The sequence below is a fragment of the Oryza sativa genome, chromosome 1 (genome assembly GCF_034140825.1).
Source record: "Oryza sativa Japonica Group chromosome 1, ASM3414082v1".
NCBI classification, from domain to species: domain Eukaryota; kingdom Viridiplantae; phylum Streptophyta; class Magnoliopsida; order Poales; family Poaceae; genus Oryza; species Oryza sativa.
The window spans coordinates 39,056,883-39,077,691 of NC_089035.1; the positions used below are offsets into that span (position 1 = coordinate 39,056,883).

General features: G+C 43.3%; 4 protein-coding genes and 1 non-coding gene across 7 annotated transcripts; 2 read left to right on the forward strand and 3 right to left on the reverse strand.

The window, feature by feature from the left end:
* Nucleotides 1-3,815: 3,815 nt before the first annotated feature.
* Nucleotides 3,816-3,897, reverse strand: TRNAS-AGA (transfer RNA serine (anticodon AGA)). The gene has a single exon. It is a non-coding gene; the product is annotated as a tRNA-Ser (tRNA).
* An 822-nt stretch (nucleotides 3,898-4,719) lies between these two features.
* LOC4324878 (uncharacterized) lies at nucleotides 4,720-7,041 on the reverse strand. 2 transcript variants are annotated; one of them, XM_015766048.3, is made up of 2 exons: nucleotides 6,301-7,041; nucleotides 4,720-5,205 (listed from the first exon to the last, which is right to left on the reverse strand). In XM_015766048.3, exons 1-2 carry the CDS (start codon nucleotides 6,922-6,924, stop codon nucleotides 5,074-5,076), a joined length of 756 nt encoding a protein of 251 aa, XP_015621534.1. In that variant the 5' UTR covers nucleotides 6,925-7,041; the 3' UTR covers nucleotides 4,720-5,073. The 2 variants fall into 2 exon arrangements, with proteins under 2 accessions (XP_015621534.1, XP_015621541.1); XM_015766055.3 differs by having other exon boundaries at nucleotides 6,225-7,041.
* Nucleotides 7,042-8,862: 1,821 nt separating this feature from the next.
* On the forward strand, nucleotides 8,863-10,757 carry LOC9270928 (pentatricopeptide repeat-containing protein At2g03880, mitochondrial). The gene has a single exon (XM_026022386.2). The coding sequence runs from the start codon at nucleotides 8,953-8,955 to the stop codon at nucleotides 10,504-10,506; it is 1,554 nt and encodes a 517-aa protein (XP_025878171.1). The 5' UTR covers nucleotides 8,863-8,952; the 3' UTR covers nucleotides 10,507-10,757.
* Nucleotides 10,627-13,892, reverse strand: LOC4324879 (uncharacterized). Its single transcript, XM_015766927.3, has 7 exons — nucleotides 13,295-13,892; nucleotides 12,838-12,890; nucleotides 12,327-12,419; nucleotides 12,020-12,243; nucleotides 11,676-11,742; nucleotides 10,923-11,030; nucleotides 10,627-10,772 (listed from the first exon to the last, which is right to left on the reverse strand). Exons 1-7 carry the CDS (start codon nucleotides 13,743-13,745, stop codon nucleotides 10,746-10,748), a joined length of 1,023 nt encoding a protein of 340 aa, XP_015622413.1. The 5' UTR covers nucleotides 13,746-13,892; the 3' UTR covers nucleotides 10,627-10,745.
* Nucleotides 13,893-17,061: 3,169 nt separating this feature from the next.
* Nucleotides 17,062-19,827, forward strand: LOC4324880 (cytochrome c). Of its 2 annotated transcripts, XR_010738579.1 has the most exons (4): nucleotides 17,062-17,242; nucleotides 18,340-18,473; nucleotides 19,073-19,354; nucleotides 19,475-19,827. XR_010738579.1 is itself a non-coding variant. In XM_015765793.3 (3 exons), the coding sequence occupies exons 1-3, from the start codon at nucleotides 17,131-17,133 to the stop codon at nucleotides 19,562-19,564; spliced, it is 336 nt and encodes a 111-aa protein (XP_015621279.1). In that variant the 5' UTR covers nucleotides 17,062-17,130; the 3' UTR covers nucleotides 19,565-19,827. The 2 variants fall into 2 exon arrangements, 1 of the variants encoding a protein (XP_015621279.1); XM_015765793.3 differs by lacking the exon at nucleotides 19,073-19,354.
* Nucleotides 19,828-20,809: the final 982 nt, after the last annotated feature.

Genomic DNA, 20,809 nt, shown 5'->3' on the forward strand with positions numbered 1-20,809 from the left:
TGAGTAGATAATATTAAGAATTATCAAAATGTCAAGTGTTTGATTTGCTACCAAAATTTAGTAGAGCAAGTGGAGTGATAGTAGCTCAATTGATTATGATCCTTGTCATGGAACCTGTCCACCTATGTTAAGATCTTAGACTTGGCATGGTGCTCGTACTAACGACTAATTGTTTCCGCGAGAAATATCTCTCCAAACTGTTTTATGGAAATTTTTCTGGTGGCTGCTTGGCTTCTGTGGAAGCAGAGGAATGATATGATCTTTAATAGTATTTCTCCCTCCCTCCCAAGGTGGAAATCAAGTCTCAAGGAGGAACTAAGTCTACATTTAACTAGGCTTAGAGTAGCTTTCAAACCTTTTCTTCAATCATGGATTGATAACTTGTAATTAATTTGTACAATTTTTCTTTTTATTAATGAAATTACCGTGGGGGACTCCCCCACTGTTTCCTGGTAAAAAATTATTTCCGCGAGGGTGTCCATAGGAGGTAGAGTGTTCACATCGTGCTTATTTGTAAGAAAAAAAAATCTATGGAACAAAACCAAGCTATGCCCAGGGTTTACCTTATCGTTTGGGCCGGGGTTATCGCCACCCCGCGGTAGCGCGATAATCGCGATATTCGCACGGTTATCGCGGGTTGTATAGCTGAAATCATGTAAATGTAAAATAAATAGGGTAAAAAAAATTAAAAATACGGTTGAATATGTGTAGAAAACTAGAAATTGAGAATAATTTGAAGAATATGTAGGATACTTAAGGCCCAATATCCTCTTCCTTTTTCAATTTGTAAACCATTTTTGGTTTTGCCCTCAAATTTGAATTTAGCTTACTCTATTTCAAATAATTTCTTCACCATTGGCAATTACAAATCAACAACTACATCTATGAATTTTTTCAGTTTTTTTCGATTTTTTCTAGAATTTTGAATTTGGTCAAAATTCATCCAAACTATATCGCCGATTTCCCCTACGTACCCTCGTGATAAGCGCGATAACCATGATAATCGCGCGATTATCGTGCTATAAGTGAAACCCTGGCTATGCCTTTAGATAAAAATAAACCATTATACATAAAAAACCCATTAAGGCATGCAAAAATATTAGAGATATTTAAGGTGAAAACTACTATTTTATTGTATTCTCTTGCTACGTTTGGGATCTGACTCATGCATAACTCTGACATGTGACGTGGTTACGTGGCTTTGACCTTTTATGAATATAATATTAGTTTTTAGAGAAATGATAAATGAGTGGTGGTTGGGATAATAGTAGGTAGGAAAATTGAACAAGGGGTAGCTGGGGAAATTAAGGTCATGCTTCATACAACTACGCTCATTATATCATTGACACGAATTATTTGCATGACTAAAATATGGGCACGCCGGTTGGCGCTCTCGTTAGTGTACCTGGTGCATATTATTTAGAGTGTGTGTGAAAAACATATTTTAAGTTTTATGTTTTTCAATATAAATTAGTTTAGTACCATAAAGTTCCTATAAAAAACTTGCTAAATTTATAACATGCTTATTTTAAAAATGTGTTTGATAAATTTACATATGACTACCATAAATTAAAAAATGTGTATATGCAAACTTTTATCCTGCTTTTGTCCTTCATATTTTTATAAATTCAATTACTTAATTTATTGTTTTATATTTCCTTCACATGTAGCAAAGTTTTCAAAGATAATTGTGAACTAAACTTCTCGCAAAAGCGATTTATAGTTGGAGAACCTCTAGAATCTGCATGTTGCGCATTTCCTTTGAATTTGTTTTTTCCTTACAGATAATCTCCTATATTTATGTCAAAATAGTTAGAAAGACTGTAGAAGTTGGATGTTGTGCATTTTCTTTTGTTTTGGCTTTTTTTTCCAATGAATGATTTTCCTAGATTTATCTTACTATAAACTAATGTTGCCACTTGACTAGGAACCAGCCAGCCCATTCGATCTCCCGTTTGGGAGTTGGATTTTTTTGTTGCACGTAAAACGAGAAACCTTATTAGCATATGATTAATTAAGTATTAACTATTATAAATTTAAAATTTGGATTTATTTGCCTTTTAAAACAACTTCTACATAGAAACTTTTTAAAAAATTACACCATTTAACAGTTTAAAATGCGTGCTAACAGAAAACGAGTAAGTTAAAGTTTAGAGTTGAAGAATAGACGGGCCTGTTTGGCATAGCGCCATAGCTCCAGCTCTAGCTCCACCTCTCTTGGAGATGGAGCTCAGCCAAACTGTTTCGGCTCCACCTAAAATAGGAGCAGAGTTGAGTGAAATTCTCTCACAAAATGAACTAGAGTTGTGGAGCTGGGTTTAGGCAGCTCCACAACTCCACTCCAGACCCAACTCCTAGAGCTAAATCTAGGAGTTGGAGCTGTACCAAACAGGTCCGAACTTAGGCCTTAGAAACATCGATCGATTAGCGTGACAAATTATTATTTTATAAAAAACAAAGTTCACAAATAGCTTAGAATAGGTGGTTTAATCAATACATTATAATAAAGTTTTTTTTGAACAAATTAGAAACATGAAGTAAATAATCAATGACAAAATTCTATTGAATAGGACATGAAAAGAATGTACCAGGTGGTTGAGAAACAGTACTTCATAAATGAATATACTTCGTGGATAATTTTCAAATACTACATATGTTTATTGAGAATTGATCAGGGAGTGGATGTAAGAAGCAGAACATGCAAGCGAATTAGTATGCAACTTCTAAAAAGTGGAGACACAAAATATATAGGTGAGACTCTCTTATCATTTAGTATTTCTCTAGCACCAAGTGACAATGTGAGCAACCCCTTCTCTTTTTTTATATAGCCATAGACATATAAGGCCAATCTAATCGAGAACTGTAAAGTAAGACATGAGGAGTAAAATTTAATTATATGGAGCACTCCGAGATTGCTCGATCAAATTCGGATCCCCTCCCTCCACCTGGTTTCCTTTTTTGGCACCACATTACTTTTCTATTTTAGTAAATTTATATACCTAAAGTTTGTACACCTCAAGTTTACACATCTAAAGTTTAGAGACCCAAAGTTTATAAATCAAAAGTTTATATATCCGATTCAAATTTGAATTTAAATTCAAATATTTTTATATAAAGTATTTCTATACATCTAAAGTTTATATACCTAAAGTTTATAGACCCAAAGTTTATAAGTCAAAAGTTTTTATACCCGATTCAAATTTGAATTTGAATTCAAATATTTTTTATATATAGTATTTCTATACACCTAAAGTTTATAAACCCAAAGTTTATAAGTCAAAAGTTTACATACCCGATTCAAATTTGAATTTGAATTCAATTTTTTTTATATATAGTATTTCTATACATCTAAAGTTTATACACCTAAAGTTTATAGACACAAAGTTTATAAGTCAAAAGTTTACATACCCGATTCAAATTTAAATTTGAATTCAAATATTAGTTTATAGACCCAAAGTTTATAAATCAAAAGTTTATATGCCCGTTTTAATTTTGAATTTAAATTAAAATATTTATGGTGTAGTAGGAAGATAAGAAGGGGAGGAGAAAGGGGGGGGGCGACGGAGCGTATAGAGGAGGGGCGGGTGGGTGATCGCTCATTAGCCTTGCCCAGAGCCCCCCACACCCCTCTGTGTTTGCCCTAGAAGGGACTATTATTCCAGCAAAACAACCGAGTGAGACAACAGGAGTAAAATAGCAAAATAGCCAGAGTAAAAAAAATAAAAAAAACAGAAGGGACTATTATTCCAGCAAAACAACCGAGTGAGACAACAGGAGTAAAATAGCAAAACAGCCAGAGTAAAAAAAATAAAAAACGTGGTCGGCAGGATTCGAACCTGCGCGGGCAAAGCCCACATGATTTCTAGTCATGCCCGATAACCACTCCGGCACGACCACTAAGATAGAGATGGTTCACACATTTTTCTTTTTATCATGTTATCTCCATCAACATTGAACAGACTTCATAGTGACCTTTGGCATGTAATGTATCAATAGCTTAAACGAGAAAGCCTTTCATCCCATGCAAGAAAGGGGACATGCATAATGCATTCAACTCAACGGTTCAGGAAGCTAATCTTTCTCAATGATCATTGCATCTCAAAACTATACTGTGTACTACCTCCCTTTTTTAATAGATGTCACCGTTGACTTTTGTCACATGTTTGACTATTCATCTTATTCAAAAAATTTACGTAATTATAATTTATTTTGTTATGAGTTGTTTTATCACTCATAGTAATTTTATATCTTATACATTTGCATAAAATTTTTAAATAAGACGAATGGTCAAACATGTGAGAAAAAATCAACGGCGTCATCTATTAAAAAACGGATGGAGTATGGTATAAGAAAATAAAAAGGAGACAGATTAGAGCAGGTACAATAGCATGCTATAAGCCAGCTATAAACATATTTTAAAGAGATAAAAGAAGAGAGAGAAGAGCAGTGAACTACAGATTTGTAGCCAGCTACAGCACAAATTCTAAGACGTAATGTGTGTATGATAGATGGGACCAGGTATTACTAGTATAGTAAACAACTATTGTATGAATTGACTATTACATTGGCTATAAAAGATTTGGAGCTAGTAGTGGGCTATACTATTAAACTTGCTCTTAGGGATACTTGCTATGGGCAGTTGGGCTCAACCCTCTAGGTATTCAAAGTAATCTGCGACCTTTTCATTAATCAAGCATACACGCAGTGACGCAGAGAGTATATCAGCACGGAAACAGCTAAATTAACAGTAGCGAAAGGAAGCTGAGCACAGTTTCAAACTCCCAATCTGTATGGTTACTTTGTCATATATACAGAATTACAGATACAATGTTCAAGCGCATATGGTAACACAACACTACAGAAGAAAATTATAAGGTACAAAAGAAACATGAAAGCTGAGAAGGCCTAAATGGCATCCCACATAAAGTGGGAATGTAACTACCTTCCACAACCAGAGGTGTATACTCCAAGTAGCGGTATAGCGGCTAGATCTTTAGGGACCAATATGGTATGCTCACAAGCCAAGTAACTTTGGACAATTGTATTACTAGTCCTATGCCGTCGATCTCAAGCTCAGATGTGTCCCAGCACAGGCCATGGGGTCACTCCATTCGCAGGAAGCAGAGGCTTCATGATCGGAGCTCGGCGTGCCATTGGGAAAGATTCATTCAGGCGTGATGCTTGGGCCTTGAACTGGGATGCCTTCTGCATAAGTCAATTAAAATTATTAAGGAACAGATGACAGTAAGAATCCACACAGAGCTAAGCTAAGCAATAATGGGGAACGCACTGATACCATGAACAACGTTAAGGGTCAGCACAATTGTCGTCGACAAATCACATGGCATTACATTCAACAATTATGGAATTACTTGCATTTACATACCACTGTAACCTGTGCGTAAGGATATAAGTGGTTAACCCGTGAAACCCACTTATAGGCCAAAATAAGCCGCAAACCCGTTTATTTTGACCTATAAGTGGGTTCATGCCCTGTGCGACAGGATGCAACCTATGCAGGCTCTGCTCTTATATAGTATTTGTTTTTTGAAAACCGTCTTATATGGTATTTGTCTCATATAAGCATATTACAGGATGCTCTTATGTGATCAGGCTCTACTCTAAGTCCTCCTAATCATCTTTCGAAGTAAGTCAAAGTTCAGCGCTTTGCCCCGTTGATACACGCGTGCACACGCAAACACAGGTAGGCGATGCACATCCTGCCACTAGTATGGCAGTACAAACTACAAAGTCACAAACAGAAAGAATTCTTTGTGCAATATTATGAGGACGATGGCGACAAGATTAGTACAAGGAGCTACATATTTTCTCATCAGCTTGCAACCATACTTAACTCATGTAATTTGCTTAAAGAAAAATGCAATCACCTATAGGCTCTAAAGGAGCTACCTATTGGCTATTGCTTACATGCTTAGCCAGTAATATCAGGTTCCTGAAGTAAAATGGTTTGTGTTTGGTTTGAGACTTGAGAACTGCACCTTTTGTTTTCAATGGATAGGGAAGTTGAAATTTTATGCTGTTTTCACCCTAAAATCAAACAAGGTACTCCCTCTATTTCAAATTATAAGTCATTTTGACTTTTTTTTCTTAGTCAAATCTTTATAAGTTTGATCAAGTTTATAGAAAAATATTAAAAATATTTGTAGCATTTTCGAGCAGCATGTGGATGATACAGGATGACACAAACAAAATGAGACGCTTACACAAGCACAGTGGCGCAAGGTTGGAGTGTTTAACCCACGGCAAGGGCATGGCCGGGAAAGCGGCGAGAGGCCTCACCTTTTCGTCGAGGACGAGGCGGACGCGCGCCACGGCCTTGCTCTGCCGCCGCATGCGGTACAGGCGCCGCCCCAGCACGGCGATGCCGAGCAGCGCGACGGCGACGGGCAACGACCACACGCTCCTCGCCGCCCGCAGCGCCCACGCCCGGAGCACGCCCATCGGCAGGTGCCACCACCGCACCACCCCCGCCCCAGCCCCTCCGCCCTTCGTCACCGCGCCCTCGCCCGCCTCCACCTCCGCCGCTGCCGCCTCCACCGGCAGCGGCTCGGTGGCCTCGGCCTCCTCCCGCCTCTCCCCGTCGTCCGACGAGTCCGACCACAGCGCCGCGCGGTCAGGGCCGGGGAAGACGAGGTCGTCGGGGTCGGGCTCCACCCAGCTCGCGTTGCCGGACGCCACCCCCTCCTCCTCTTCCCCCTCCCCCTCCTCCTCCAACTCCTTCGAGAAGGAAACCCTCTCCGGATACTTCACATCCGAACCAAGCTCGAAGTAATCGTACTTGATCGCCCCCGCCTCGTCATCGCCGCCGCCATCTCTCGTCTCCGCCGCAGCGGCCTCATCGGCGGCGGTGGGGGAGGTGAGGAGAAGCTCCCAGTCGTTGAGGTCCGCCGCTTCGCCGTCCATCTCGAGGCGAGGTTCGGGTGAAGCGAGCGGCGGAGGCGGTGGGCGCCTGGGCGGTCGGATTTGGGGAGGAGAGCGTTGCGTTGTGCCGTGTTGGGTGGGGAAGCGAAGGGAAGATTCGCGGGTTTGCAAGGGATACTTGGATTCTAGCGTTTTGGGTGGGAGGGGGAGGAAGAACCTGATTCTTTTTTTTTTAAGCACCATCCATTTAGGTCCCGTTGTTTTCTTATAAAGACATATTTTACTTTAGTATTTATCTGATTTAAAAATGACTAAAATCAATTAATCACGTACTAATGATTTTTTTTCCGGTTTACATGTTCCTACTTAATGTTTATGTTCTACACACAATTGTATTTATCTCGAAAAATAAAAATGCCCAATTGTATTACTTAAAAAGAATTGCACTACCTTCTTCTTGTAAAAATATACAACGTTTTGATTATCCGTTATATTTAAAATCTTAACGTACAAATACAAGAATATATGCATGTTTAAAATATTTTAATGATAAAATAGGTCACAACAAAATAAGTGATGCATATATAGTTTTAATAGGATAGATGGTTAAACATTCGATAACTTCATATATTTAAAATTAGAGGGAGTACAGTTTTACTACCTTTACACTCACAGTTATATATTATATTCATGTAAAAAAAACAGTTTTATTTTTTATTTCTTTTCCTTGATAAGTATAGATGTATTTCTCATGATGTGTGTTCGCTGCTATAATTTAGACTCACCATTTACCGTGGCTTTCGGGTTCGGGTTGTCGTAGATGGTGAACATTGGAGTACTCAATTTCAACACGAGTATTGAAAGAAATGTGCGAGCAGGAGGAGGATGATGAAATGTGAAATGCAGCTAGATTTTTAGAGGCCTGCATGTCGAACCTGCGTTGGTGGCGGCTACGAGCAGAGCGTTCGTTGATAGAGAACCGCATTCACTGTCGATTTCTCTTGCAGGTCAAAAACCACATTTAAGATATTTTCGTTTTTTACATGGATCTGATTTCTCTGGTCACTCCGTGACAGAATGTTCAGTGAGAGCGAGATACTGGAACTACTCAATCATTGGCAAAAGAAAACGAACAAATCCTCCTGCGGTTTTAATATTCTGGCCAAAATTACTGGCTGTTGTCAACCCATTTTCGAGTGATCCTGAAACAGATGAGTTTGGCACTTCGAAAGGCAAGAGTCTGTCCACGTCGGTCTTTTAGCTCTTTCTGTAACCTCACCACGAATACGAAACTATATCAGTTCTGCTGCTTTCTGCAGAAAAGGTGCTTAGTTTATGGTTGATTAGTGATTACTCAACTTAGCTGAGAAAAAAAAAACAGCTGATAAAAAGAGAATCTTCTTTTACCCTCTTTTGCAAAGTCGATTTTTTCTATAAAGTCAGCAAACGTCGAAGTTAGGCCACCAGCAACAGATAGGCGCATGCAGATTAACAAATTACCAGCTGCAGGTGTTGCTGTTTTTGTAGGAATGACCCGTGTCATTCACAACCACCCGAATGCACACGAGCTCTTGTTTTGTCCTGAAGAAACGACGTCTTCAGAGGAATGATGAGGTTTGTTAGCCTGCAGATTTAACGGAAGCTAATCCCTAGTTTAGCAAATCCATTAGCGCGTATCATGGCAATTGGCAAATGGAGCCTGTTGCTGATTTTGATTTGGAATAGTGGTTGGGATTTTGGAGATTTCCGGGCAAGAATCTGGAGGCAGTGAAAGGTTCCGGTGGGCATCGCCGCCTTGGGACCCCGACCAATTCTTGGCTTCTGGATGATTCGAAGAAAATGAGCAAACCTCTCGAACGCCTCGCCGGCATTGAGCTCTGGTGTACGGCGGCGCCGGCGACCTGCCGGCGACGGGTCGCCGGCGTCGTGGAGGAACGCACGAATGAGAAGTTGAAAACGCCTTGGTTTCTTTTGGTTTTTATTACGAGAAGGGCGTAGTAGTAGTTGTTACGTTAAGCGACAAAGTTTGATAAATAATCTCTAATCGCGTAGACGGCGCCGGCGCCGGCGATGGCGTCGCCGGGCGGGAAGGGGCTGGTCGCGTGCAACGCGGCCATCTCCCGCTGCTCGCGCGCGGGGCTGCACCGGCGGGCGCTGGCGCTGTTCACCGAGATGCGCGCGCGGGGACTCCGCGCCGACGAGTACACCCTCCCGCCGATCCTCAACTCCGCCGCGCTGCTCCGCGCCCCGCCCGCGGCGGCGCTCCACGCGCTCCTCCTCCGCGCGGGGCTCGCGTCGCACCTCCATGTCGCCAACGCCCTCGTCGACGCCTACGCCAAGCTGTCCCGCCTCGGAGCCGCGCGGGCGGTGTTCGACGAAATGCCGCGCCGGGACGTGGTCACCTGGACCTCCCTCGTCACCGGGCTCGCCCGCGCCGGATCCCACGGCCTGGCCGTTCGCGCCTACCGCGACATGGTCGCCGCTGGGGTCGCCACCGACGAGTTCGCCGTCGCGGCCGTGCTCAGCTCGTGCGCCGGCTCGACCGCGCTCGAGCTGGGCCGGTCGGTGCACGCCGCGGCGGTCCGGTCCGGGCACGAGCCGTTCCTCTCGGTCGGCAACTCGCTCGTGTCCATGTACGCCAAGACCGGCTCGCTCCGCGACGCGCGCACGGTGTTCGACGCGATGCGCTCCCGGTGCGCCATCACGTGGACGGCGCTGATCGTCGGGTACGCGCAGAACGGCCGGGGCAGGGAGTCCCTCGCCGTCTACGCCGACATGGCCCGCTCCGGCTGCAGGCCGGACTACGTCACCTTCGTCGGCCTGCTCTTCGCCTGCAGCCACGCCGGGCTGCTCGACGCCGGCCGCGCCCACTTCCAGTCCATGCAATCCGAGCACGGCATCTCCCCGGGGCCGGACCACTACGCCTGCATGGTCGACCTGCTCGGCCGCGCCGGCCGCCTCGGCGAGGCCGTCGACCTGCTCGACCGGAGCCCGGCGGCCGAGCTGGACGCCACGGTCTGGAAGGCCCTCCTCGCCGCGTGCCGGACTCACCGGAACGCGGCGCTCGCCGAGCGCGCGGCCGGGATGGTGTGGAGGCTGGATCCGACGGACGCCATGCCGTACGTCATGCTGTCCAACCTCTACTCGCGGGCGCGGCGGTGGGGCGACGTGGCGAGGGTGCGCGCGCTGATGAGGTCGCGGGGCATCAGCAAGGAGCCCGGGTGCAGCTGGGTGGTGGTCGCCGGCGTGACGCACGTGTTCCACGCCGGGGACAGGGATCACCAGCGGGCGGCGGAGATCTACCGGAAGGCGGAGGAGATGGCGGCGAGGATCCGGGCTCGGGGGCACGTGCCGGACACCGAGTGGGCGCTGCAGGACGAGGCGCCGGAGGGGAGGGAGATGGGGCTGGCTCACCACGGCGAGAGGCTCGCCGTCGCGTTCGGCCTCCTCGCCGTGCCAGCCGCCGCGCCCATCCGCGTGTACAAGAACCTCCGGGTGTGCGGCGACTGCCACGCCGCGATCAAGATGGTCGCCGAGGTGTACGGCAGGGAGATCATACTGAGAGACTCCAACTGCTTCCATCACATGAAGGATGGTTCATGTTCTTGTGGAGATTACTGGTAACTGGAGCTTAGTACGATTGTGTTGTCTTTGACCATTTTTGGTTGATTCACTCTATAGGCAATTAGGCATGTGCATAAGAGAGAGAACCAGCATTGCATTCCAACGAGCATCTGGGAGTCCTTTGAAAAATTGCTTGAATTTCTAGTAGATCAGATTGCATCAAAGATGACAGTGATGATGTACAATGGGCTAGTATGCTAGTATCAGAAGGCCGCATTTTACTAGAGAATCCTACCATTCTATTCATCGATCTCCTTTACAGCATCCTGCAAATAACATAGTTAAGAACAGTTAGAATTGGCTTTCGAAAAAGAGAAATTGAAACCCAAAGTGACCACTAACGAAATAAGCATATGTTCAAATACTGCCGAATCCCATTTGTTCAGTATGTGTGATAGATCATAGCAAGTCAATACCTTTGCAAGTCGTGTTACATATGTAGCAGCAATGGCTGTGAATAATAGCCCGATGCCCAGTGTCAGTAGCTGGCTGTTTCCTCCCAAACCGATCTCTGACTCATCTTGCTGTCAAAATGAGAGCCATGTCATGTTTGACGTAAAAAAAGCAGCAGTAAGAACCATATGTTATGATTTCAATAGTCAAGCCACCAGATAAGCATTTCAAGGATAGCATGTGTTCTGCTGCTATGCAATTATGCAAATAGAGAAGGAAGACAAGCAAGATCATTCGGTAATGACATGAAAAATCTCTCCTCACCCCAGACATACAAATGTCGAAGATGTGAACTGCTAAACTAGCGGTGGATCAATTCTACAGGCAGAAAATCGCAAGGGTAAAGAATTCATGGCTTTGAATTAAGACGTACACATATGCAATTCTGGATATGTAAACATCTAAAAATAAGTGTCCTTTGAACACTTCACTACAAAGCAACGGCGATCAGCAAACTGCAAAACACTCCCAGATTCATGGCATGAACCAGCTCTTATTGGATACAATACTATATGAGAAAGCACATATGGTAAGATACAGGCATTCGTAGAAAATAGAAACAAAGTACAAAAATACCACTGATCAGCCATTAGGAGCTGAAAGAGTTCTGTGGTTCAATAGATGTGGTTTTCATTGAACAGAATGGATGAAATGGCAATGGAAGTACGTTTGTGCTGGCAATGAACTAAAATAATTCAATGTGTTTAAGAACTTACAATTATAGCTCGTCCAAATGCACCAGCACTGACATAGGCCCATGATCCTGGAAGCATTCCCAACCAACTGCATGACAATGGTAGAAAGATATCTGAGCCAACAAGGTTTTGACAAAAAGGTACTATTGACGATCCTTCAATTTTTGCCCTTTAAAGGGATATAAGATTTGCAATGGATTATTGGTATCTTTAACGGGTATATGATTTTTACTACCCTTTTGGTCTTATAAATTGCATTACTACCAAGTAGAGTCGTTATACTGAGACCATATTGCCGTTCCTGTTTGTTTGACAGAAAATGCCATACTGGAATCATGGAAGAACAGGAGTTGGTAGAAACTAACCTTCCCAAGACATAAGGCAAGAACTTCACTGAAGTCAAGCCATACAAGTAGTTCCCAAGAGAGAAAGGTAATAGGGGACTAAGCCGCAGCAGAGTAACAACCTTAAATCCATTTTCACCTATTGCTTTGTCAATTGCCAGAAACTTCTTGTTTCCTTCAACCAATTTGAGAATTCGCTCTCTGGCAAAGTATCTAGCAATAAGAAAGGCCACTGCTGCAGCTAGCTGCACAGTTGGCAAAGCACAATAAGAAAATGCAGCTGAAGGCAGAGTTAACAACAGAATGCTGTTGATGTGGATTTACTTACTGTCCCGCTGATTGAGACAATAACTGTACCAGTAATACTACCAAACAATAGACCTGCTGACATTGTTAATGGTATCGCTGGAATCGCAAGGACCTGAATTCAAAGAAAATCATAGTATTATTATGAAGGTGAAGTTCCAATCCAGATGTCAAGAATATATGACAAAAGCCTGTACAAATGGTTGACAGGGCTAAATGTAGATCGTTAGTTTATTTCAGAGTTCACCAATATCAAACAAAGAAAGAAATGGATGCCCTCCATCAAGAAGTGGCTTTATCCAAAACAAAAGTGCCTATTGCCTACTCACTCATATTCAAACATTTTGGCACAACAAATTTACAAAGTGTGTGTGTGTGTGTGTGTGTGTGTGTGTGTGTGTGTGTAACTGAAAGGCAAAAATATCAGCCTTACACTATCACTGTAATTGACTAGCTAGTTTAGGTGAAAATTATAGAAACGAAGACACTGTACAGCATCAATGAAAGTAAAATTAGCTAGCAAAAGGACATACCTCCAATCCTGCATACACTAGTACAAATAAAGCATATCCAGCAGGGCCATAACCTGTCCATGCAAAGTACGGTCACATTTCAGGCAGAAATTCAACAAAGGACAATTAGTTGTGGAAAATAAAAATCTATGTTGATCAAACAAGACATTGCGCACATACGTAAATCAGCTATGTGCTCTTTATTTTGCCACATAGCACACATCGCAAGTTGAACTAAGCCTTATATAGCATGCTGACCCAATCAATTTTATACACTTTTTGAGAAACATAACACTTAATAAAGTGTGAAAACCACACTGACGTGCCCTAGTTCATTGGTTTTTGCCCTAGAGCATTCGCATCCAGCTTCCGGTTTGCTTTAGCACAAAATTAGCAAGGAGACACTTCAGTCTTCAGCAATAGACCAGTAGCATTTCACAGCACAATCCAAATAGAACACAGCTGGATTAGCCATTACCATCAATGAACCCGGAGAACTGGGTGAGGAAGGTGTTGATCTGGTCCTTGTACACGTATCCCGCCGCCCCGAACCCCCCTACGACTCCAACCAGCAGCGCCCCGGCGAGGAGCGTCCCGGTGATGGCCCCCGCGCCGCCGTCTCCCTTATCCTCCGCCGCCTCCTCCTCCTCCTCCTCCTCCTGGTCAGCGGCGGGTCGCCGGTCCTTGCTGCTGCCGCCGCCCTGACCGCCGCCGCCGAGGCGGAAGGGGACGTTGGGCGAGGCCTTGCGGAGCGTGGCCTTGTCGGGGTCACGCAGCGACGAGAGCGGCGGGTGGAACGCCCGCCGGTGGTGGTGGTGTCGGCCCCGCCGCCACGCCGGCGAGCCCCCGGGCGCCGGCGGCGAGAAGTGGGAGGAGAGGACCGGGGACGGGGAGAGCTGCTGCGGCGAGAGGAGGTGCGGCTGCCTCATGGGGAGCGGCGGCGCCGGCGCCGGCGGCTGCGTGGGTGGGGCCCGAGGCTGGCTGCTTCAGCTAGCGCGCGGGGCGTGCGGCCATGGGAGCTCGGAAGCGATAAGGCGTGGAGGGGAAGGAGCAGCAGAGGAGGGAGGGAGGAAAGCGGAGGAGAGGAGAGGGGAGGGGGAGGAGACGAGGCACGTGGCGGCGTGTGGGGCAGTGGTGCGCACGGAGGCTGGCAGGTGGGCCCCATCGCCTGGTATCTTCTAGGGTAGCAGCAAAGCACCTGGCGCGATTCCTACTGTGTGGTTTCAAAATTCATCATCAAATTTCCTCCACGTAGTTTTGTACAATTTTAAATGATGCTAGTGGTGATATCCTAGTATGCCTCCAACAACATAAACTGACATACACAAACTGATATATGAGATTCTCGCAACAAGTGAATAGCCATAGAATTGTTAATTCTAGACATTTATAAGACGTTGCGTACAAACCTTCAAATTCACATTCCACTCGTAGATAAATTATAGACGTTTGATCTTGTATTATATGATCGTTTGGCTTGTAGAAATAGACAAAGAGGATAAAAAAAATATAGCAACATATTTTAGTACTGTGTCTTTTAAAATGACATTATGATCATGTTTAGGGAGCTTAAGATTGTGAGAATTTACTGGTTGGTACTTGGTAGCTAATATGCTGTGACCTATAAATATAAGGTGTCTCCGAAGAGGCAACGCATCATGAGGTGGAAACTCTTTTGTATAGGTCACAAAACATCAAATTTGTCGAGGTGGGATAAAACTTGTCGCTAAGGCCGTTCACAATGCAAGGAGCTGGCATTCAGCCTGAGCTCTCCACGTCCGCCAAAACTCAAGATTCCATGCCACGTTTCTTGATGGGTCCACCAAAATGAAGAACCTGTGACCAAAACCTGCCACCCGGTTTTCGACGATATCAAGGCCATTGCAGTGCGCAGGGCTTCGCCTCGCCTTTCCACCCGCCTTGATTTCGCACCGTGAGTCTTGTGTCCTTGGAAGGTCCTCATCCTACTTGGCAGTTCAGGACTAACAAAATGCAAGACGTATTGCTATTGCCCTAATACGGTACTTTGCTACCTGCGCAGCGCTGCTAAAGAGTGCTATTGCTATTGCCCTAATACGGTACTTTGCTACCTGCGCAGCGCTGCTAAAGAGCGCGCGGCGCCGCCGCCGCGTTTCTTCCTCCGCCGTTCGCTGCTCCAAAAATCTCCAATGGACTTTCGACTCCACATCACATCGAGGACGGCGACAGCTCGATGACCGCCGGCGCGGGGCACTGTGAACTTAAGGGAGCCAAGTAATCCCCCACAGGGGAAAGGGTACATGCCATGACTGCTCTTGATCGAGATCAGCATTCAGCGGTGAGAAAAAGGATTATTGGATGCATTCATAGCTAGCATATTAGATGTTATTTTTATAAGAGTATGAAGAACTTGGGTTTTTTAAGCTTACAGCTTTAATTCAGTTTTTAGATTTTACAACTTTAGACTCTTAAAATATAGATGACAATATGAATTATTTGGTTTAAGTCGAAGATTCAGTGAAACTGTAGCTACTAAAATCTCTGCCCTATATGCCTAATTATATCTTGGCATGGTTTCAAAATTCATTCAAATTTCCTCTTAAAAAAAGAGTAACGGCCTCATCTTTTCGCTTATGCTTATGCTTATCAGCCAAAATTTGAATTTTTAACCTTAAATTTGAAGCAAATATTGAGGTTTTTCATCGAAGTTTATTTCTCAGCCTTTACATTTAGGTCGCTAAGAACACATATATAAAAATTTTATTTATAAATTACTTCTCGTTTGTAAATATGCCGAGCCAAACAATGGGGACGTAAATTAAAAAGGGGTACCTATGCATCTTTCGAAAGGTTTTTATAATCATATCACGCAGATTTTTAATCTTTAGATTAAAATCCAATAGACACAGTAAAAGGCAAAAGGTAACTAAGAAACGCAATAATGGACACTAAATTACCATATCTTCAAGAAAAAGACCAAATCCAATATAAATTTTCAAAATTTACATGTGAAGATTCAAAAATTACTACTATTATAAAAATTGAAGATGTTTTTTCCGGTACTTTGGTAAATCATCCGTGTTTGAGTCGGTTTTAATTTCTTGTTTCGATTTTAATCTCTATTCCTCAAAATCCGTAATTTTGTTTTGCTTTTCTCAGTTTGGTTCCTCTCTTCTCTTGTTTGGTGTGTTTAACTTGTCTTGAACTACACTCTCTTCTGAAGTGGATCTTTCTAATAATTGGCTATAGTTCTTTTTGAGCAAAGGCCGGATATTATATTCCATTATGTAAAAAAAATCTCGCGAAAGAAAAACAGCGAAAAGAGGTCCGATTCGTACCAACGAAAAAAATAGCAAAAAATGCTGGGTAAAAAAAAAAGCCGACCGTAAATAAAATAAATAAATCGCCGACTGCAAAAAAAAAAAAAGCCATCCGGAAAAACAGATTTGGTATATGTCCGTCTCTTTTATCCTTCTTTTTTTTCCCATTTTTCTTTTTTTCCATCTGCTTTTTTTCGTTCTTTTTTCCATCCATCTTTTTTTCGCCGTTCTTTCCGGTTATTTTGCCATCGCCTTTTTATTTTTATTCTTTTTTCCCGTCCCTATTTTTTATTCATATTTTTTTTGGCACGCGGAAGGGTGTGCGCACTTGCTTAGAATTCTTTTTTTTCATCTACTCGGTTTTCCATCGTTGGGCCGAACCCTAGCACCACCGCCACATCGATCAACCTCCTCATGCTTTCCGTCCTCCAATTTATTATAAAAATCAATTCTCCACTACCCATCATCATTTTCCACATATTTTTTCTTTTCAGCTCCGCTTTAATTCACCATATTCATATTCAATCTCTATTTAGAAGTCACCGTTTATATCCCACAGTTTTGTGGATTCGCTCCAATTTTGATAAAAATGAAAAGAGGAGATCGAGTGATCCAAAAGCCCTCAACCAATTTTAGGAGATCAAGAAAGATTTGACCGGATTTGATAGGAGGATCGGTCCTAGCATCATACTACACGGACTGTATTCCGGAGGTTGAAGATGGCATTCAACTATGCGAGCTAGGCCTACATTCTACTTGTAGAGTAGGTTCAAGAGAAGCAGGCTAAGCACAGGGAGGCGGTGGGCTAGACCGAGACTGAAAAGGAAGGAGCAAAATGTGTTTTTGACCGAAAATAAAGAGTATAATGTTTTTCTAGTCGAATTAAAAATTCAAAAGCTTCGAGTTCGAGGCCTCTACGTGGGCCTGCGGCCCAACCAGGCCCGTCGTCCATCCCCTCTCCATCAGTCATTCCAAGGTCAACCCAAACCCTACCTGGTCCGCGAGTGCGGTGGCGATGGCGACATTCTCCGATGCGCCGCCCGGGGACGCGGCGGCCGGCGAGAAGATCTTCAGGACCAAGTGCGCGTACTGCCATGCCGTCGACAAGGCCGCCGGCCACAAGCATGGTGAGCCACCGAACCACCTAATGCATATAGCTCAGTGTTCGTCCGGTTGGAGGATTGTTAGATTGTGGAGGTTTCTGCATCGTTTTACTGCTCTGATGCGTGATGGCAGGGTTTCCAGGTTGCCATCAGATAGTTGGTTTGTGTAATATATGCTACTTAGATCTTACAGCTAGCACGTGTCTGTCGCTGATGTTTGATTTTTGAAATCACCATGAATCATACGAGGGACATGCGTTGACCATCTTGCTGGATTTGCTGGTTAGCTGGTAATATGCATTTAAGCTCTCTGAGCTCTTCTCTCTCGATGTAGTATACTCAGGGCCAGGTGTACATATGCTAGTTTTAATGGTAATTCTAATGATCCTATACATCTTTGGCGGTTATATAGTCTTCGTTTATCGGCTAGTCTGTGAAATGTCAATTATTAGGCCCTGTTTGATTCAGCTTAGGATTATTATAATCTGGATTATTATGAGTAAGCCAAAACAAACAAGTACTTCCTCCGTTTCACAATGTAAGTCATTCTAGCATTTCTCATATTCATATTGATGTTAATGAATCTAGATAGATATATATGTCTAGATTCATTAACATCAATATGTATCTATCTAGATTCATTAACATCAATATGAATGTGGGAAATGCTAGAATAACTTACATTGTGAAACGGAGGGAGTAGATTATTATGATAGATTATTATAATCTATAAGCCAGATTAGTATAATCTAATAATCTCCTATGGAGGAGCTTTTTCTAGATTATTGAGTGGCTAAAGACCCACTATCCTTAGATGCCTCCAATAATCCAGAGAAACAAACAACTCGCAACTTATTCTATATCAGCTTATTATAATCCAGCTTAGAGTAATCTGATTGAATAATCTGGATTACAATAATCTTAAGCTAAAACAAACAGGGCCTTAACCATTTCCATCTGGTACTGTTCTGTGCAGTAGCTGTGTATTTCATCCAATGACACTTTTCAGAGTTCAATTCATTTGATCTGTTCATTTCATCTGTGTAGTATTCTCCCTCTTTTTCTTCTTTACCAACCAGATGCTGATATGTAATTACTAATGTCAATGCTGTCCTTTGCAGGGCCAAACTTGAACGGTTTGTTTGGGAGGCAATCTGGTACAGCTCCTGGTTTCTCTTACCCATCTGGCGACAAGATAGTGCCTGTGATTTGGGAAGAGAACACTTTGTATGACTACCTGCTTACTCCTAAGAAGGTGCGACCAATGTTAACTTTCCATCACTTCTGTTTTCTAATCAGTAGTGTAACTTCAAATGTGTGCGTCGGCGATGTGCATTTTGTGACCAGATATTTCATTTGCAATGTTGTCCCGTGCCAATGTTGCCAGTCGAAGTGATCATTGTTAAGTCCGGGGACTGGAGGACTTTGCAAGCTTTGTTGTCACTTGAACTGATAGTGTTTTGTGAACTTTGTTAGTGTTGCTGATTATTCTACAGCATGCCCTCGCGCTGCCACGCTGTGGACCTAAATTAAAGATAGTCGCCTCCCTGGAACTCATAAGTGGTAGCTTCTGATGTTTATATTGATTGCCCGTGTTTTTTCTTGTGTACATGTTTCCTATTTGTGATCACATTCTAAATCAGTTGCTTTTGGATCCATCATTTTGTGACAATGAAAATCTACGAATATCCTCATAATTATACTTATAGGTTTTAAATTTGAGGATAATTAATTATTTATTGCATCTTATATTTTAAATTTGGGATCCTTTGCAATGCGCGGATCATCATGCTAGTATAGATTAACTACAATTAGCTCATTGTGCTATTTTGTTTCTATTACGTGTCTTTGCAGATACTCTTGGTTCTGTGATCCCAGGCATAACTCATAAAGTAGCAGGATTCGCATGAAGGGTCATTGCATCACAAGAGCTGATGCGAGTCGATCTCAAAGAAAAACTAGAGTTAAACTTTTATTCATGGTTATCTCATATTCAGAAAAAGCGCTGTCTACTACTTCAGAGCACCTTGTCTAGTTGTCTTGCTAGCGGTGACTGTTATGTGCTATTGCTAAGTACCTCTAGTGCATCCAATGAAATGATTTTGCCCACTACCACTACCACCACATACACACGCGGTATATCTTAAACGCTTGCACATCAGATGCTGAATATTTCAGACATATTTGTCAGCTATTACAGGGCAATTCATTTATTCAATATGATCTCAGGACATTACTCTTTGTTTGCATATGCAGTACACTCCTGCCAAGATGGGGTTCAATGGACTGAAGCAGCCACAGGACCGTGCTGATCTCATCGCATACCTGAAGAACGCCACAGCATGAGAGTCCCTGCTGCCATCTTCCTAAGATGAAGAGAAGCTTATTGCTCGTAGCCTCATACTGACTCTTTGTAACTTGTAAGGTGAACTTTGCAACAAAACTGTGTTGTAAATTTGTAATAATAAGCAGTGGCCTCGTGGAAGAGACGATGTGCAGCTCATCCACTTGGGCAGCTGCGAGCTATTCTTTGGCTGTGTTCTTTGACGTGGGTTGGGAACTAATCCCATGCATAAACAGAGCGACAGATAAATATATTTTTTAAATAAGATAAATGATCAAACAGTATAAGCAAAATATCAAAATCTGAGTAGCAGTTTGGAAAACATGTGTGCGGAATCGTGGAAGTGGAGTTTAGGAGCCACCACAGACGAAATCAACCTTCCTCTTGGACGTCACGTGCGCTACAGCATTGGGAATGAGAAGTTGTACAGCGCGTCCCGCATAGCGTGCGGGGGACGTTGCTCGGGTACGAAAAGAACAGTGGCGATGCCGCTGTCACGACCCCGGCAGGCAAATCACTCGAGAATGTCGACCATTTGGGCCGAGATTAACAAGCAAAATGGTCTCCACTTGTCCATGTTTCCGATGCAAGATTACATGTGTGCGTCCAACTAGGAAGATTCTTCCAAAGCTAAAACAATTTGTGCGAGACCAACTAGTAAGTTTTTTTTTCTAAGAAACACAGCATAAACGCAGCCATACAGGCATCCAGAACACGCACACTTACCCCTATGAATGTACACTCTACTCATACGAACACCTCCAGAAGATTGCATGCCTTGTTCTAGTATTTCTTCCATTGCGTCGTTAGGTCCACACTTGCTCAAACGCATAGTAATTTTTTTTCAAAAAGAAAGAAAAAATAAATTTGAAATAAATGGCACGGTCGCAGCAGATGTCTGAAGAATTTCGTTAGGAATTTGGGATCAGAGAAAGGACATTAGAAGGCCCTAATTTGTTTTGAGTGCTAGCTGCTGCTTATGACGTTCACTTCGCTTTGCTCCTGTTTGTGAAGAGTGTGATTCCAAGAGACCCATCCTGTAAGAGAATAAAAAGTGACACAAGACGGCAGGCCCACTAAAATTATGACAGATCCCTTCAAGCCACACAGATCACATGCATTGCAGTACTGGCAGCACCAGGCAAGTAACACAAGTGGTCGAGTACCCATATTACCCCAACCTAAGGAATCCTATGTTCTACTACTACTACAAGCACAAAAAACATGACAGGAAAAACAACTGCAGA